This window comes from Dunckerocampus dactyliophorus, chromosome 4, assembly GCF_027744805.1.
Source record: "Dunckerocampus dactyliophorus isolate RoL2022-P2 chromosome 4, RoL_Ddac_1.1, whole genome shotgun sequence".
NCBI classification, from domain to species: domain Eukaryota; kingdom Metazoa; phylum Chordata; class Actinopteri; order Syngnathiformes; family Syngnathidae; genus Dunckerocampus; species Dunckerocampus dactyliophorus.
Genome location: NC_072822.1, coordinates 20203005 through 20223141, shown reverse-complemented (window position 1 = coordinate 20223141; position 20137 = coordinate 20203005). Strand labels below are relative to the sequence as shown.

Below are 20137 nucleotides of genomic sequence, written 5' to 3'. Positions count from 1 at the left end.
CTCTGCTGCACCTCTTACTGCAGAGTTTTCTGCCTCCCGCCCAACCCCCACTACCCCCAACTCTCCTCCAGGTACACCTCCCGCAGATCCCACTCTGCTGTGATTGGTCACACTCCCAAGAGCTCCAGAGGACTTCCGGACAGTTGACGAACCCCTTTTGTCTGATTACTTACACAAAATAAACACAGTTAGGACACTAATAAATTGTTACATACAGCTTTGCTCTGCTGACTCTTCAACACGACCAAGTAACATTGGAAAGGCGTCGGAGTTCAGCAACAGTCCAGCTTCGTATCTGTCCATGTTCACAAAACAGTCCCGTGTGAAATGCAATTGACAGATGAGCATATTTTTGTCTTGCTGGTCGGGAATCAGCAATTCCGACCACTTCTGCCTGCTGCTTGCCTCTTTACGCACACCCGAACAAACATTTCCTGGGAGCACGGTAAACAGAGCAGAGCGAAGCAGAGCGGGGGGAGGGCAGGCCTACAGGGTTTGCCTGGGCATGCCCATATAAGGATGTCCGGGTTGCATTGACGTCAATGGAACTGGGTGTTAAAAACACAGCCCGCACAGCAGTCCAAAACTGCTTTCAGGTCTCACTTCCAAATGCGCAAAACCTCATTATCTGATGCGTTGGCATCGTTTAACACGAGAATGCAACACTGTAACAACATTTATAGGGCAGAAAAGAGGGAAAGCATAATAGGTCTCCTTTAAATAAGTGTCATGACTCATATGGAGTACACAGAGATTAAAGGGTTAGTTCGGATTTTTTGGCATGAAGTTGTATGACAACCCCATCAGCAGTGTAGTACATCAACAGTGACTTACCCAGGGCTCTATGAGTTCCGCATTCCACAACGGAATCACAAACGGAATCGCGGTATTGACCAATAAAAGCGGAATCTACTGTTAAACGCGGAATCTTACATGTGTTACATGTGAATGAAATTATGTTGTGTGGGGAAATATTTCCCCGGCCGGCCATTCAAGAGTGGCAGAATCTCATCACAAACACTACTGAAGATGTCGAACGGTGGGAAAAAACCTTGGAAACTCCTCTGTTACGGAGTGTGAATGGAAGCTAAGTGGGGTTAGCTTAGTTAGGGAGAGAGTGCTAGTGCAGCTGTGTGTGTGTGTGTGTGTGTGTGAGTACGACTCAGTCTGGAAGAATATATATTTTCCCCATGTTGTGTTTTACCACTTTAATGTAAGGTCCATTTTACAATGCACGCTGACGACGTGCAGGCTCTGAGAGAAAAAAGAAACGAGAGACACATTTATTCTTGCACCCAGCTCGTATCAACCGTCAATTGCCAGTCTCAACACACACAACACACTTCTGGCCTTCAAAATAAGAGCGCTTTGTCACATTTTTCTAATTGTGTAAACAAAATAAGGGTGTCATAAAAAATATCTTACATTAATAATGCAACTGGAATTGCACCGGTGACTACATCTTCCTTAATAACAGCACGGGCATTAGTTTGTTGAAGATTTTGCAGCAATATGTGCTGAGGCTGACATCCCATTAGAAAAGTTAGCAAAACTACACTGCACAAAATGGGCCAATGATGTATTGCATCAATAAATGTAAGGATTTGTAAGGATGCATCTTCATCACATGCACAACAAAGGACAGCCGATAGAGCGCATTAATACAATGTCAGAGCAAAGTCGAGCGATTTGTGAGGTCAAATTTTTTTGGCCCAACCCTAGTGAAGGTACAGTATATGTTCCATGTTTGGCAGAGAATGAAGAAATTCTAGTTCTACTGGCAATCTGCACAAGACTGTGCCAAATGCAACACATAAACTGTACAGCATATCGTCCATTTGACTTCTTGCATCAAGAGCCAAAAGAAACATTTTCATAACTAACACACATGTTTATTCAATTATTTAATCTGATGAGCATACGATTTGGCAGTATACTTTTAAATAATATCACGGTACCATTTTAGCGTTGCCTAGTTTTAGCCAAACTACTATAATCCTACCACTTTGGTGGTTATGTGTTAAGTCCTGAGCTGGTCAATGAAGGATGCAAACCACAATTTACAAAGCCACATCACTGGTAGTAAGTAATTCTATATAATGCATACATGCAATGCATACGCACCAAGCAAATTCATAATGCAGCATCAAGTAAATAGCAGCTCTTCTTCAATCTCAGCCACTGCTGCAACCCCTTCCCAGTCCCTTGCTGGCAATCCAGCTGGACGTTCATGTGTATTGAGTCATAGTCAGCACTTTTGGAATGTAAACACTTTGTACAGATGCCAAGGTTTGCCAAGACACCTGTCCATGAAGACACATGTTCTCATCTCGGCACCAGACGAGGAAAGATGGAGCAAGAGGGAGAGAATTACCAGAGGGAGCTCATTACTTTCCCTCCCACACATGCAGCCTAGTACAACATGTCCATGCACTTAAACATCAAGCATGGTTAGTTATGGTATGCTGAAAGAGTGGGAAAAAAGCCATGTTACGAGGGATTATTGTCGGAAATTAGATCAAAATGTCCATATGTGGTTTAGTTCCTTGGCTGGTAATACATTTAACTGACAAAGCTGCTTCCTGTAGTACAGAAGATGAAACCCTGTGATCGTTTGAGAATATCTAGTGTCAGAATTAACTACTTCTTAAAATACCATATATAAATTCAAACAATTCTAAACAAAGTTCTAGAATACAGCAGATGAATTTAATTATATTTTGATGATAATACATCAATTTATGTCAATTGTTATGGCTTGCTATTTCATGAACAGTGGTATGTAAATGTATACTTTCTGGTGTATTTTTGTATAAGCTAGAAATTCCAGTAGCTACTATAAAAACAGTTTAACGTTATGAATGAGGTAAATTTGCCATGACTGCAAAAACAAGTTTTTGTCATTGACTTTGTGCTATTTAAGGCCAAGTCTACCTGAATGGGTGTGTTTTGAAATTCTTAAAGACAAAAAGGGATTTACTGCTAATGTATACACATGAAGCCAGACACTAGCTTCTCTGTCCGAAAACACTACAAGCAATGACTGATACACTGACATGAAAGTAACTTGTTGACAGGGAACCGCTTCCTTTTTTTCTTTTTCTTGGAAGGTTTCTAACAAAGATAAATTACCTGATGTGTATCAGAGCCAGCTAAAATAATGTGAATAAATGCTAAAAGAAAAAACAAAACACTGAAATTAAACAAATGATGATGATTGACAGAGACTGCAGGTCAACAGACCAAGTTAAAATGAGGCAAACTGAGTTTGTGGGCCTGCCATTGCTTGTAAGTAACATTTATTAGTTCATATCTAAAACAAGAGGTGCAATAAATTAAAACAACATAAGACAATGTGACATGACTGTTGGAATTAAAGAATTAAATAGCGTAATTTCTGGTGTATAAGCCGCACCGGCGTATAAGCCACACCCACTAAACTTAGAGGAAAAAACAGATTTGTTCTCATAAAAGCCGCACCAGTGTATAAGCCGCACATATCCCGTCATAAAGTGGTATATTGTGACGCACAAGAGTTTGTGAGGACCAAGTGAGCTCTTTATTTAACAGAAGCCACTCTTTAGCTATAAATAAACTCACAACGAGCTTGTCAACAAATGGAAATTGCAGGAGGCCATTACTCAATAACGGTCAGACTCCCGGTGTCATCTTACAAACATTAAACTTATCACACAGCAACTACACTCAAACGTTATACCTCAGAAATACAAAAACATTTAACATGTAAAATGAGATATTTAGTGCACAGAAAGACGTTAGACAAAAAGATGTTTTAAACTTTTCATCCAACAGAACACATCATCAATAGGGTGAAACTAACCTGTCTCATGACGGACTAATCCCAGCTCACGTTCCCTATTAGTGGGTGAACAATCCAAGGCTTGGTGAATCCGTGTCAGAATTGAACAGCGTCCTAATTCCGTTAAAACGTCGGCTCTCTCACTTTTGGCGAGCTGTTTCCTTCAATAGCAGTCAGTAGTCCTACGCGAAGCAGCCATGTTTCCTTGTCTTGACAAGACGCCCTAGTTTTTATTTTTACCAATTACTTTCATTTATTGTTTTTATTGTTGTTTTGAATGTTTTAATGTTTTAAATAGGTTTGTTTTTATTTATTAGTTTTTACTGTATTAATTTGTACTTGTACTCATTTATTGTTTTACTGCTTTGTGCAGTAATTTGGAAACTGTGTTTATAAAATGTGCGATATAAATAAAGTGGATTGGATTGGATTGGGTTGACAGCCAAATCCATTGACAGCCATCCATCCATCCAGCTTCGATGCCACTTATCCTCAAATCCACTGCCTTAACTTGAAAGCGGCATCATATCTCTTTATGTGCTTTGTAATGATGGAAGCTTCCACTGCAAATGTGCACAATGCGTCTACATTCCGGTACAGTAGGTGGCGGTATGCACCTAAACGTTAGTTGCGACTTGCCATAAACAAGGAAGAACGTCAGCGGATATGACGTGTACGTCTGTGATGCTATGTACATTGCATAAGGTTACGTAGGGTCACTTGCAATGTTCCCTCTAAGACAAAAACAATGTTCCCTCTAAGCTGCGCGCGTGCGCAGTCGCGCACTGCTCACGAGTTCTCTGCGCACCACAAATCCATGTAGCACACAAAATACAATTCAACTTGAACTGTAAATGAAATAAACACAATTTATTCTGCACCATTTTTCAATGCAACTCAGTGAGTGACAAGAAACAAGCAGTAACAACATAACAATGATGAACACTGTCCAGCCAATGATAAGATCCCGTTTGCACGTACATATTTACTTCCACAGACAATCGATTCATTAACAGCGAGTTACGTAGTACGTGCCACTGTTTTCCAGGTTAGCGTATAGGTAATGCTGCTTGCTAACCCTGTGTTAAGGCGAAACAAATGGCCAGGGCAACATCCACTCACCTAGCCAAACTAAAACCGTCAATTCCGTCAACACTCACGCCCTATACAAGAAGGGCCAGAGTCGCCTTCACCTGCTGAGGAGACTGAGGTCCTTTGGTGTGTGCAGGACTCTTTTACGGACCTTTTATGACTCTGTGGTGGCCTCAGCCATCGTCTATGCTGTGGGCTGCTGGAGAGGGGGCAGCACGGACAGGGACAGGAGCAGGATCAATAGGCTGATCAGGAGAGCGAGCTCTGTCCTGGACGGTCCTCTAGACTCCGTGGAGGAAGTGGGGGAGAGAAGGATGTTGGCTAAGCTGACATCCATCATGGACAACACCTCTCACCCGCTACATGACACTGTTGTTTCCCTGGGCAGCTCCTTCAGCAGCAGACTGTTACACCCACGGTGTAAGAAGGAGAGGTTCCGCAGATCCTTCATACCGACCGCTGTCAGGCTCTACAACACCTGCACCACCTGAACCATGTTGTAGTCAATATGTATTCTTTACACTGTATTCTTTACTTGCGTATCTTGCTTGCTGCTGTAACAAGTGAATTTCCCCGCTGTGGGATAAATAAAGTACAAATACAAATAAAAAAAGCAGTTATTTTAAGGTGGACTGGCTGTCGGAGAGACTCCAGCATGCCCCCGCAACCCTAGTGAGGATAAGCCGCGTAGAAAATGGATTGATGGCTGTCGGAGTATGTGCAAACAGAAGAACAAGAGGTGAAACTGGGTGAGATTTTTTTCATTTTCCAATGAGAAAGGCTTGCTTTATAAAACATGCTGCAATGACAGTTTTCTGAGTGAAAAGTGTGGACTGAATGCGTGGAGTAACGGTATATTTATGGTGTTTATTGAATAATTCCAAATCCAACAATGTTTTACATTTGCTTATAGTATAAACTGTGATTGATGTTGCTCACTCAAGTGTGTGCAACGACAGCGACAGGGTTAGCAAAAACAGAGAATGGTGGCTTCTCGGCGTGTTCTGGTTGTATCCTGAACTTTTTTTTATCCTTATGATGGACTACCTTAGTAATATCGTTTTCCCATATTTAAACAATTAGTACTAGCTCTAAAGTAATAGGAGATGTCACCAAATTAGAACATGAACACACCGAGCACCATGGGAAATGTGATTTTAGCCACATATCAGCTTCATCAGTGTATAAGCCGCAGGGTTCAACGTTTGAGAAAAAAGTAGCGGCTTATACACCAAAATTTATGGTACTGCAATATCATGATACTGGTGACGATAACCTTAAAACAATCAGTGATATGTACTTTTTTCACCATTTACGATTATGCTACTCCAAAGTGCCCAGGAACATTGGCTTAGATGGTGACAATAATTATACCATTACCGCAAACAAAGTTAAAATTACACCCCAAAGATTCAGCAGTTCAGCATTACAGAAAACAACCGCTCTTACGTATTAACACAAGCAACAAGGCAATCCAATTGCATTTTTAGCAGACCATGATAGTTCAACAGCTACCTCCCAGACAGCAACAGACTATAAAAAGGTTGAATGCGTGCAAACCTATAATGGCAAATCAGGTAAAGGTTGGTTTAGCTGAGTTCTGACATGAGTTAAATATATATAAAAAAAATTTTTTTAAACTATACAGTAATAGTTGTAGAAAGTAACCTGTGCGATCCCCGATTGTGACCCCTCCCAAGCCAGTTGGAAACATCCCAGAGGCGCCCCACAAACCTGCTGGCTTGACATTGTGGGTTGCTTGTTGTTTTTGTATACACAGCCAAGCCACTGTTTTTCAGAAACGATGACATTACCGATCCATCGCCACCCCGTCGCTGTCACATGACCAGAGGTGAAATTCACGACAAGCCAACATAATATCCGAACAGTTCGACAAACATGACTCACCCCAGTCGACATTCTAATATTTTGTCGTCTTTTCTCCAAAATGACTAGTAGAACTAATTCCACTTCGTCGTAAGTCTATATGAGCCTATGAAACCGAAAGACTACGGACTTATGTGCATGCGTTCTTTCTTCTTCTAGAGTTTGGTGTGTCTTGTGGTTCCTTTTTGCCCAGGACAGACCAGGCTGGAAAAGTCTCGTTAAAATGGTTGGCTCTATAAGTGCATTGACGTGCAAGAGGACTAAGAAGGAGGACACTTAATACATACAAACCAGCATGGGAATAAACTGTGTCAAAGGGTGCTTTCATAGCTATAGTTGATGATTATATGCTTGTATAATTGGTGTGTTTCCAAACTAGGTTTTTTTTTTCCCATATTAATACTACTCACAAAAAGTTAGCGGTATGCACAACTGTCATGCTAGGTTTGGTGCGTTGAATATTGAACATGTTGGACATGTGTAGGCCTGTCACGATAACAACTTTGGCTGGACGATAATTGTCCTCTGAGAATTGATATTACTGACAACATTTTTTGATACCATTTTTTCATTAACTATATAATAAGAGTACAAAGTATGTAGTCTAATAATTATTTCCATGACATATTTTAATAAAAACAACTTGACACCCATATTTAGCTTTGACTTTGTCTAAACTCACTTTGCGGAAAAAATATTGGGATATATATGTATATCAATATTCAACCTTAATATATCAGGATGTAAGTTTGTTTGGCCCGTATCGCTCAGCCCTAACAGTAGTACATTTTAGGTTCACACTGAAATGTATCTGAAATATGCCTAACTTCTTGTGAGTATCATTCATTATAAATAGGGATGTCCCGATTCGATCTTCAGGATCGGGATCGGCTGCTGATCCACTGTATTTTGAAGATCGGAAAAATAGCGGCTTCCGCCACGAGACTGGGGCCGATCCGGTTGCTGTATCACGTTCATAACACTGGGCGACACGCCAACATGGTAGGTGCGGTAATGCACCTCAAAGCTGGTTGCCACTTGACCCCCGCTACCCGCATAAAGAAGAAAACGCAACACCACCATGCAGACATGTCCACGGTGTACCATTGTGGAGTTAGTTTCACTTTGGACGTTGTATATTCAGCTCCATGGCTACAGCGGTAGTTCCCCCTCACTGTGCCCTCACTGCTATGTCATTTTGTAGGCAGCTCATACAAGCTGGCTGTTTATACTATGGACCGTCAATAAATTATTATTGTGTTGAAGAGAGTGTAACTGAGCGGGTGAGGATTCCCACTAAAGTTATGCGAGTGCAGAGTGGACAAAAGGACAGGAGCCAGAGCTGCAGGAGGCACTTTATTCTTAGCCCGCTCGTCTCTCCACTGACTCCCGTCAAGTGACCTCAACACACACAACACACAATACTTCCGTCCTTCAAAATTACAGCACATCCTGTGGGCATACAAAATTAGGGCGTCACAAAAAATAGCTGACATATTTGTTAAAATAATGTCATATATTCTAAATCAACCCACAAATTGATCTAAAACCATGTGAAATGGTTAGTCTTACCCTAAAAGTATTTTTGCGCACCCATTTTTTCCAATTGTGTATTTTATTGGATTGGGGACAGAAAAAAATGACTTACAATACTTTTATTTAAATAATGCAAACTGAACTTTTTTTTAAATAAATAAAAGTGATCCATTTGGGTGATATTTCAAATAAATTAGACACAGTTGTTTTTTTTTTAAATAGAAAATAATAATACAGCAAACTGTTGTATTTAAACAACTGTTTAAACATTGTGGCGAAATGTAACGGACAGTTACAGTTAAATAGCTCTCTGTTGGGCGTGAGGTCCAATCATCTGTCGCAAGTAAAATAGCGGACACGTGATAGCTCGTTGACGACATAACTTTTAGTTTTTCATAAAGTGCTGGTAAAAGTGAGGACGTGATGATATTTCATAGCGAGGTTCAAGAACTTTAATCATATACAGTAACGGAAAAAATGGCTAGACCACCCTTGCTTCTTCAGTTTATTGATCCATTGTAATGCCTGGTACAACTAAATGTACATTTGTTTGGACAAATATAATGATGATAAATGTAGCTCATAAGAGTTTAATTCAAGAGCTGATAGCAACTCTATGGTTTTCTTGATAATAACCTAAATCACTTAAGTTCTTACATGAATACCTATAGCATTGTACTGCCAAATTTAACTCTTATGAGCTATTTTTGTTGTCATTGTTATATTTATCCCCCCCCCAAAAAAGGTATCTTTAGTTGTATCAGTCATTAAAATGAACGGGAAATTGAAGAAACAAGGGTGGTCTAATCCTTTTTTCCATGACTGTACTTAAAGCCAGCGCTCTCAACAACTGTATACGGATGTAATATCGTGGTTATAAAAACTCCAATACCATGTGTTACTGCTTTGGCCCAGTCAGAGTTGCTTGCTAGAGATTGTTTATATGCTGAAGTTATCTGTGTTTGCACTAAGCTGGTTCTCTTTCTTGTAGAGGTAATATTCACTGCCGGATGATGCTGTGTAAAGTGTGACATGTTAGACTTGTTTCTTGCAGCATACCCGATATCCGTGGAACAATGTCGATACACAACTTTCGATTTATCCACTTGCCTTTGTCCATCCGCAATTTTAACAAGGAAGCCAACGTGTTCCCCAACAGGAGACCGTAGTGAGATGGGAGGGTCTTCCAGCTCAGGCTTCTCGCTTGCATTTGCCATGATGCCATTTGTCACGCCTGCGAGCTACTAGCGTTCTTCCCCTTCAGTCAGTAGTGTCCGACACTGAGAGGCGTCCGTGCGGAAACTCGCCCAGGTCTTTAGTTCTACGTGAAGTGCTTAGATCACCCTAGTAATAAATTTAATGAGGAAAAATAGCATAAAATATAACGAGAACGGCACGCAAGTGTACATGCAGAACCAAAACGGTTCAATACATTGATGTGAACCGTTACACCCCTAATAACCATATTCAATTCCACAAATTAATGTTTGTAACAAACGCTTATTGTTAGAGGCGGAAAAAAAAAGATTATCGGATCGGAAGCCAAAAAACACTGATCGAGACATCCCTAATTATAACAATATATTTAAAAATCTAAGCGAACCACAGTGTGTCACAGAAAACCAGGTGAGAGTGCTCCATTCATTTACTGGTCACAAGAACGATACAGACAGTTTGGTTCTTGAAGAATAAACACAGTATGAAGCAAAACTGGGATTGAACAAAACATACACCTTCATGTCTTGAAAACAAGACATGCTGCCATCAGATGTTACTAACCGTATATATGCTAAACTGAAGACCTGTTCGGTAAGTCACTGATGTCTTCTATTTACACACCACCTGCAGGTATGTCAACAAAATGTCGCTAAGGGTCAAAGCTGGTTTGTACTACGTCTGTAAATCTCAAAAGTACCTAATGATATGATTCGCGGTACATGGGTCACAATAATGTTCTCGATATGGTGATAGCGTGAAACAAAACCAAAAACAATGAATTTCATAGTCTACATTCCCAGTCATCAAATCTACTAATTAGAAGCATAACAAAATAAATATTTAGTGTATGTAGTAGTGATGTAATCAACGGAAAGAGACAGACAATGACCGGGATAAGGTTGAGCAGCATGACAATGTTGACAATAAATGACGTAAACTAAACACGCGTCTCATTTTCTGTCCGTTTTTTACATGTTGTTTTCCTTCTTTTTCGTTACCTTTCTCTCGCCTCTTCAATCTTCCCGCGTCTTCAAACATTTGCTTCCTTCTTTGTTCTTGCATGGGTGATGTAAGCACGTTGGTGACTGAAGTGATTCCTCGAGGCAGAAAAAAATCCTCGATCATTTTTTGTAATCAAGGTACTAAAATATTTCGACAAATCGTTGTACCGCTACATGGGATACATGCTAACTTACTTTTTTAAAAGTGTTAACAATATTGCTCTCTTCTTATCATTATATTACTTATGGCTTGCCTTCAAAACACTAGTAGTGTGTCTAAGGTGTCACACACAAACACGTAGTGTGTCCACCATTAAGATACTTACGCTATCAGGGGTCTCCAACGGGTAAATCATAAGCTAGTAGTAGCTCACCAGCTGATGTTGAGTAGCTCACCAAAAAATATTTGCTTCATCTCTTAGTATTTTTAATAAGTACACTGAATGGAGATGTGCTTTGTAATTAAACTGTAATTTAATAGTTGGCAGTCACAATACAAATAGTTCACCTTTTCATCAGAGTAGCTTTAAAGTGCTGCAAGTTGGATACACCTGTGCTGTCATAACCCTGGACTCTGAATTCATACTGTTTATACAGGACAGATTTCTATAACAAAATTATATATATTTTTTATTTTGTTTATTTTATTTTGTTATTTTGAACAAAAAGCAATTCATTTCCCATGTATTCGTATTACTCGAAAACAGGCATCAAATTAGATTTAGGTTTGTGTCAAATATTAGAAAATGTACTTTTGTACTAGTCACATAGTCCTATTGGACTAAATACATCAGGTAACAAAAGGAGGCTCGACATTTTAGACTCACTTTAAGTGCTCTCAGTAATTTTTCCATTGAAGCAATAACAGTTTTGCAATGTTCTCAGTTCATGTTCTGCCGGTTGTTGAAAAAAGTTAAATAAGTAAGTTAATAAATAAATCATAAAAATTGCAGCGACAGTCCGCTCTCCCATGCAGCCCACCACCACAGCTTTAAAGAAATCCTGGGGGAAACCCTAAAAAAAGAAACCAATTTAAGGCTCAGGATGTTTTTACAATTTTTCACATTTTTGAGATACTGCATTTAGGGTTTTTATTAGCTGTAAACTATATCAAAATTATTCAGAGATTAAGAAATACATTCTTGAAATATTTCAGTCTGTAGAAAGTGAGTTTATAAAATAGAAAAGCTTCTATTTTTAACTTCTGAAATAAATTAGCTTTCCAAAATATCCTAATACATTGAGATGCACCTGTACACTAAACCTAAAGATACACTTTTCTCAGTCTTTGTCTTCCTTTTGTATTTGTGCATTAATTGCTTATTCTTCAGCAAATTTCACAATTATAATTACACTCTGGGCATTGAATCAATTGCAACTGGACTGTTTAGGGGCCTTATCTATAAAAATGTGCGTAGAAATCTGACTAAACCCAAAATGTGCGTACGGACAAAAATATTCAAACCTATAAAAAGTGGCATACACACACATTCACGCAACTTGTGGTTCATAGATTCAACCTTGGGTAGACTGCACATACACAACTCCGCCTCAGGTTACGCCCTAGCTACACCTCTGTTTCACCATAGAAGGTCAATGCAAAGTGACTCATGAATGTGGCGTCCATATTTAAAGAGCATTGATTGCATTGGAATCACGGCTGGCGGGAAGACCATGGGGAGGAAGTGGACTTTCACGGAAATGGAAGCGGAAATACTGGAAAAAGTGTCATATTTGGAAGACACAGAAGTGGTATAACAAATAAAACAAAGATTGAGCGACAAAGCTAATATAGGAAATGTGTGCCTTGATAGATATAGATACATATATCTATCAAGGCACACATTTCCATTTTTAGTGAGCAAGTTCCCTAATGGATACCACATTTTAGATTAATATAAGCTTAGCAAAATCAGTTTCATCTAAAAAGGTGGATGCAAAGACTGGGGATGAACTTATATAAAAAATGAATTGCTGTAATTCCAGATCAATATATAGTTAACGTAATGATGGCATTAACACCATCAAAATATTAGGCTTATTATAATTATTTTGTTCGGAACTAATGTGTGTTACTTCAAAACACAACAAAAGAAAACCCCATCATTTGTTGAAAAGGAAAGAGTAATTTTACACACACAACACCCTGACACTATCCACACAAATAAAAGCCATGTATAGTTAGTAAATGTTGCTATTGATGATATCCAAAACGAAAACTGTCTTATTTTTTGATAAATTTGTCCAAAGAAAAGGGAGAAACTGAGAACTGAGGACATATTAGCTCTGTGTCTTGTAAACTTAAACCCTATAAAATTATTTCATTGACAACTTGATGTTTGTTATAATTATAATAATTGAACACATAATGAAATATTCAAGGGCTGCATTGCGTTTTTCACATATCTTTTAGTACCACACTGGTGGGCAATGGTGCATATGATAAATGAAAAATGATATCCATCAATGTCTTTTAAAGTAGCAACACATTCCACAAATGTTTTTAAGTCAATAATGGCATGATGTTTTCATGCAATGATGGATAAATCTTCATTGGCTTCCATTGCATGCTTATTTCTAAAATATACTGCTCAAAAAAAATTAGAGGAACACTTTGAAAACACATCAGATCTAAACTGGGGGAAAAATGACCTTGAATATCTTTCCTGATAATAAGTGGGTGATGTATTAGTCACAAAATGATGCCACATAATTTGATAGAAATGACAATGATCACCCTATAGAGGGGGGAAATCAAAGACACCCCAAAAATGAAAGTGAAAAAATGATGCAGCACACTGGTCCATTTTGCTAAAATGGCATTGTAGCAACTCAAAATGATTCTCAGTAGTTTGTGTGGCCCCCATGTGCTTGTACGCATGCCTGACAACGTCGGGGCATGCTCCTAATGAGACTGTGGCATCATTTTGTTACTAATACATCACCCACTTATTATCAGGAAAGATATTCAAGATCATTTTTCCCCCAGTTTAGATCTGATGTGTTTTCGAAATGTTCCTCAAATTTTTTTGAGCAGTGTATTTCACTTCACAGCTTAGAATGTGCATCACTTTTTTGCCATGTCTTCAAAAAGTGCGAACGCCAGCTACAAAAAAGGTGCTGCACTGGTGCACACATTCTCATGTCAAGTTGTGTTTTTAATAGGACCGTCAAATGATTAATTTTTAAAATCAGATTAATCACGGTTTTCAAATTAATTAATTCATGATTAATCACCATGTCACACTATGTTACCTTATATTACCTTATCATTTTGCTATGTATTTGAAACTAGCAAAAAGCACATTTGAATACAGGAAGTAAACATGTATTGTAATTGTGAAACAGATGGGGGGTAGGATTAAGAAAGCTTTGCTTCGACTGACTCCTTTTTGGACATGTAGAACTGAATTGTACTATGTGATGTATTCCAATGTAACTTGTATGCATGTTCAAAATCTATTAAACAATTACCATGTCTGAGCTATGCCTATTTTTACTGTATTTTATTGAAGGAAACACACAGACAGACGTGTGTGTGTGTGTGTGTGTGTGTGTGTGTGTGTGTGTGTGTGTGTATATATATATATATATATATATATATATATATATATATATATATATATATATGGTGTTCCAGTAGGTGGTGTGAGTCAAAAAGTGGGTATTAGTTTGTGTGGGGTTTCTTTAAACCCCAACTTGGAGGCCCTTGTCATCTCCAATGTGGACATCCCAGTCCAAAAAAAACAACTTATACTCCTTTTCCACTGTGACTGGTTTGGAGCTTTTTCCACAATTGGTTCGACCTGAAGCTGTTTTTTTTTTGGTTCAACTCTGGCTACAAAAGCTAGCTGGGCCGAGTGAGCGAACCGTTGAGGTGGGCAGGATTACCTAAAAAAAACTCTAACAATGGAAAACGCTACGAAAACATTGACACAGAAGGAAACCCGCTGTCTCTTGTCCATCCGAAGAAGTGCAGAAGAAATTTGAAACGGCAACAGGAATCTATCCAATACTGGAATGCATCAAGAGGCAAGATGGCTGCTGCTGTTCCCCCCCCCAAATAAATAACAAACTTAAGAAATTTAAGATGGACCAAAAGACAGAGTTAGGCAGGAATGGCAGGGGTCAGAGGAGAGCCATGCCTTATTTTGAGGAGCTCGGCAAAGTTTTGGGCCACATACACCGGCATGCCAGCTTGTTGGCAAGAAATCCAGGAGGCTGTCATACAAGAAGACCAAGGCACAAGTTAGACCTGCCTGGACATCCGTAAGTTGTATTTGTTCAATTTAATGCTCACAGCAAAGTTTTGCTTGTAAATACTAGCCTGCTGTTAACGTTAGCACGCTAGCTTGCTATTCTAGAATGAATGAATGCCTCGTCACCCTTCCCTTCTCATTTGTGCGTACGGCAGAAAACTAGCTTCATTGTAAACCTATAGTCATGTAACATTTATTGTGCAGCTGTGTTCCAGTTTAATGTTTTTACCTTTCTGTCAGAAAACAACGGTGATGAGATAAATCATCCTCCCCTCGCTACAAAGATTGCAACGTGCCATCTTTTTAAAATGTTTTAATGTGTAATTTTTACATTTTTGCACCTTTATATTTATATTTTTACTTGTAAATAATGTGCAGTATCAAGGACTATAGTGAGTTGTGTGTTTTGATTTAAAAATGGCCAACACTTGAAATTTCCTGATCAGAGGCGTAACCCCTGTGATGTAATGACACGGCTCCGCAGGACAATGGAAAATGAAATGGTGTCGGTAGGCCTGTCATGATAACAAACTTTGCTGGTCGACAATTGTGCTAGAAATTATCGTCGATAATATCGACTTTTTTTTTTTTTTTTTACACTTTTTTCATTAGTTGTCATGAAAGGTGTAATTCACATTTGAACCAATAGATGGTATTCAAGTATAGTGTACCTGTGTGGGTCACAGAAGTTGCCAATTGTGCCGCTCACGAGTTGCTGAGGAAGAAGTAACTCTTAATTTTGGAAGCAGAGTAACAACGCAGCTCACAATGAACTTCTCAACCCCATTGAAGTCACCACTTCACACACCAATCCCATCCATGGTGGCATAAAAGAGCTAAAACATCACACAGCAAAGCAATAGGTGGCTAACAACAGACAAGACACTACAAATGTATAATGCAGAACAACAACCAACAACTATGTGTATGTGTTCCACAGTATTTCCATGTGCGGATGCGACGCTGTGGAACACACACAACACTGGACACGCAGTAATACGGTGGGAGAAAAAGCAACGCCGAGTAATTGTGTGGTCTTATTTTTTTGAGGAGGCATTTTTTTGTGATCTAAATGTATCACTCTTTTGAACGCATATTGTTTTGAGTATCCAAACTTTTTACTTAAGTGGCCCCACCAAATAACCGGAACTACGTTCCTCATCATTGAAACCCGACCAGAAATTGGCTCATGGGATGAAGTGGGGGGTACACACTACACTGCTGATGGGAATGTCATACAGCGCCATGTCAAAAAATCCGAACTGTCCCTTTAAATGTTGATTTATCCCTTTCATTGGTCATGTACATGCATTTAGAATTGTAATAGGCATGCAGAATTGTAATTGTAGAACTATTGAAATGTGTTTTGTGTTCACGTTTTTCAAACTTGTGGCATACCTGTTAGTTAGTAAAGAACTACAGAGAGAACCGCTGATGACATCATAGATGGGCGACGGAGCTGATTTCCGGTTCCTGTTACCATGGATTCGCAAGCTGCTATCAAGGACGTTTTGTGATAAAAATACATTAAGAACACAGTTGGACTCCCGCAGTGTAACAAGACACGTGCTATATTGTACACTAACCGGAAAATGTATGCAGAGACAAAATTTTGTTTTAAATTTTCAACCTTAACTGAAAAGCACGCTAACTGGGGCGCAAGCTAATAATGACAGCTACCACATAGCACAAACAAAATAATCAGAACGACTAAAAATAGTACTGGAAATCATCCCCAAAGTCATGGAAATTGCAGTAATAAAGCAGTGAGGAAGTGATGGGACAAGCAAACTAGTCATAGCACGAATACTTGAGAGTACGCACTTAAAGCATTAGTCAGGAGATTGGTACAATATCATTTACATAGTCCACATTCACATTTCTTATCGCCAAGTGGAAAATATCTGACACATTAATGACATTACCAATAGTCGGACATCTTTTCTAATGGATCACACCTGAAAAAAACTGGTTAGTGTGGCTGCCAATATTGGGCATAGCACCAATAATTCATGCAAACATTAGTTATGTTCGACATGTAACAACAAACAGTTGCATTTGTCAAATGTCTGGTTATGGTTTAAGGTAGCAAAGCAAAATACTTATTCTTTACAAAAAAAAAAAACAAACACACATACATGGTTAAATGTTGCAAAATATTCCAGTCGGCTTGCCACATTTGGGAAAATATGAGACCCGGTTGGTGGTGGTGAATCAGGCTTTGGGGCTGTTTTTCTTAAGCTGGAAATTTTTCTTTATGAACATTTCCAAATAGTTCATTGTGGCAAAAAACTTCCTGACGACCGCTAGAAAGCTGAAGATTATACAGCATTTTTATTTCTCCCAAAAGGTCGCAGTTTTTCCAATCACAATTGTACTGTCAGATGAGGCTCAGAAATGACTCATCATTTAATGTACAATGTTTCCCACAGGACTACAATCTATCTATAGTGTTATGAGCTGTTGAGGTGTGTTAAGAAGCAGAGTTACAAGGCAATCTACTTAACGGAGTTGTAACGACAAGTTACAAGGGACAGTCCAATTATGATGTGTTGGTGGCGGGCCACCACAAATAAATGTATGTATAGGAAACACTGCTGTACATCACAAAAACCTGGTATTATGAGAGAGTCTGTATATACATTCTACATTAACGGTCATTAAAGTTACTGTATGTCACAGCAAGATTTTTTTTTTTTTTTTTTAAACAAAAATTAAGACCCCCACCACCAGCTAGCATGTTACAAATAGACTAAAAAGAAAATAGACTAAACAAAAAAAAGTCAACTTGTTTCAAAATTAGGAATTCAACTAGATAAAAATTGTTGGAAATTCCTGTTTGGCTCGAATAAGGTGATTGGTCACTCACGGCTGTCTGGCATTAATGTACAATACGGGCCAAAAGTTTGGAGACACCTTCTCATTCAATACATTGTCTTTATTTTCATTACCATTTACATTGTAGATTCTCAAAACTATGAATGAACACATGTGGAATTATGTACTGAACAAAAAAGTGTGAAATAACTATAATAAATATGTCTAACATTTTAGTACAGTCTTATGATTTTTTTTTTTGATAGCCCTGCAAACCCTTGGTGTTCTCTCAATGAGCTTCATGGGGTAATCACCTGAAATGGTTTTCACTTCACAGGTGTGCCTTGTCAGGGTTACTTAGTGGAATTTCTTGCCTTATTAATGGGTTTGGGACTACGGGGTAAATGTTGGCCTGTACTGTACATGTCCGTCGTTGCGTGCGTGCGTGCACACACACACACACACACACACACAAAAGCAGTAGCTAAACTTTGCCAAATTGCTATCATAGCTGACTACAAATAAATGTAATGTGTGTGTGTGTTACGTAGGTCGTACTTTACATGTTCAAGGAGAGATGGCGAGATATAATGCTTACAGTGCATTCGAATGTTAGCGCCCTCTCAGGAGCCGCCTATCCATGACATACAGCATGCTGTACCGGGCTTCATATGCAATAAGTACACGACAAAAGAATGCTGACAGGCCACAAGACAAAAATCACAAAATGCAACATTTTGAGGGGAAACTCATGCCAGTGCTCAGTGTCCTGGGTGAACTCAGATGTACTGAATAACCTGCCTCGTCCCTGCCCTTTGGTCCTTCCTGCCATAGCATTGCAATTACAGGTATTGGTACATGAAACGACATTGCTGGTACATTACTGGGTTTTCCAGGTTAACTACAGTTGTGTAAATAACTCCAAGTGTTGCAGGGTGATTACCTAATAGGTCTGCTGCCCCGGACGGTCTCAAATAAACTGGATTCAGAACACACTTTGAGCATAAACTTGTGAGATTGTACACCATGCCCATTCCATCGTGTGGAACGTTTACTGCCGATGCGAGAGGGTGCAAATGTTTGCCGCGTCAAACTTTTGATGGCATTTATTACAATCTATTCATAGCCATCTGTAGTGGGAGTTTCCCCACTGGTGCAGACCGTATCAACCCCAAAACCTCATCCATCTGATTATTGTCAGTTGTGTGCACCACTGTACTAAATCCATGTACAATATCTGCATTGCTTCACAGGGACGTGCCAGACAGCTATCAAGCAAAATTTGAACACTTGCTAACTATCTTAGCTAGCTTAACATTTAGCCTGCATTTTGGCAAAATGCCGGACTTTCTCATGGACCTCGCTATATATGTTCAATGTGAACAAGCTTGACATCCTGATCGGGTTTTCCACAGTGTACAAAAGCTTCTTAGGCTTTGATGTATTTTCAGTAAGATCGTCGAACTCAGGCACTACGTCGGCTGTCATATAAAGTAGCTGTGAGGCTAGCTAGCTCGTTAGCCAAGATAGCAATCATCCCATGTAAACCAACGCGGATAGCAAACGCTAGCATGCGCTAGCTGCTAGCTTGCAATCCCTGCCAGTAGCTTCCACCATTACCGAAGTGACACTGAACACACACTGGCATGACCGTACGCCGTTGCAAGTCCACGCCACAATTAAAACCACCAGACTCACCGTGCTGCAGATTAACACGAAACGTTGTCCATTCCCCTTCGGAGTTCGCTAACAGCCACAGCCAGGCCTCCCCCCCTCTCCAGTCCAGATGTGTCAGACAGTTGCTGCTGCAATTTTTGCATCAACAGGAAGTGTTCTTTTGGCTCTTTGCATTCATTCTATCGGTGAGTTTTGCAGCAGCCCCTCCCTTGCTCATGCGAGCGCAATGTATAGAGACACAATGTTCCCGACACTATGCAAGTAATACGTACCATAGTAAACGAAAGGTAGCCGGTTTCCAGGAAAACGGCCATGCGAATATTCTTGTCTCCTTGGCTTGTTTCCTAGACTGCGCCCGTGGCGTGCGATATAAATACATGTATGTAATGTAGTTAGCTTTCATTCCACAACCCCTAAGGAGTGCTGTGTGAAATTCAACCACCACTATAGACTATATGCATCACATGTGTCATCTCATTCGATGGCAGCTTTTATTTACTTTATTAACAGAGCATTTATATTAGTCCAACTTGATTAAACGTGCACTATCAACTGCACTCACACTGATGTGTATATATGCTTAACACATAAATGTTATGACAACCAAACAAAGAATCGATTAATATAAAAATAATTGTAATATAATTAACTGTGTATTTTCAGATTCAGCAGACTCGTCTTCATTTCTTGTGACTAAACTACTTGTTCGTGGTATTCAGCAATGTTGATCCTTTTAAGATATATTTTTTCCATAAAAAAACATGCAGATTTTGTTTATATACTGTATTTTTTTGTATGGTCATCGAAAACGCTTTCATTCACTTCTGCAC

At 39.3% G+C, this 20137-nt stretch overlaps 1 protein-coding gene across 2 annotated transcripts in view; it reads right to left on the bottom strand.

Moving 5' to 3' along the window:
* zbtb34 (zinc finger and BTB domain containing 34) overlaps window positions 1-19772 on the bottom strand; it is a 32431-nt gene extending 12659 nt beyond the window's left edge. Inside the window, exons 1-2 of one of the 2 annotated variants that reach the window (XM_054774001.1) lie at window positions 19580-19683; window positions 19329-19435 (exon numbers count right to left, since the gene is read on the bottom strand). Coding sequence is in view for 1 of the 2 variants with exons in the window: in XM_054774000.1 (XP_054629975.1) it covers window positions 19580-19621 (42 nt within the window). In the remaining variant the exon portion in view is untranslated. Of the gene's footprint in view, window positions 1-19328; window positions 19436-19579 lie in introns of both variants that reach the window. The other variant, XM_054774000.1, reaches the window with a different exon arrangement.
* Window positions 19773-20137: the final 365 nt, after the last annotated feature.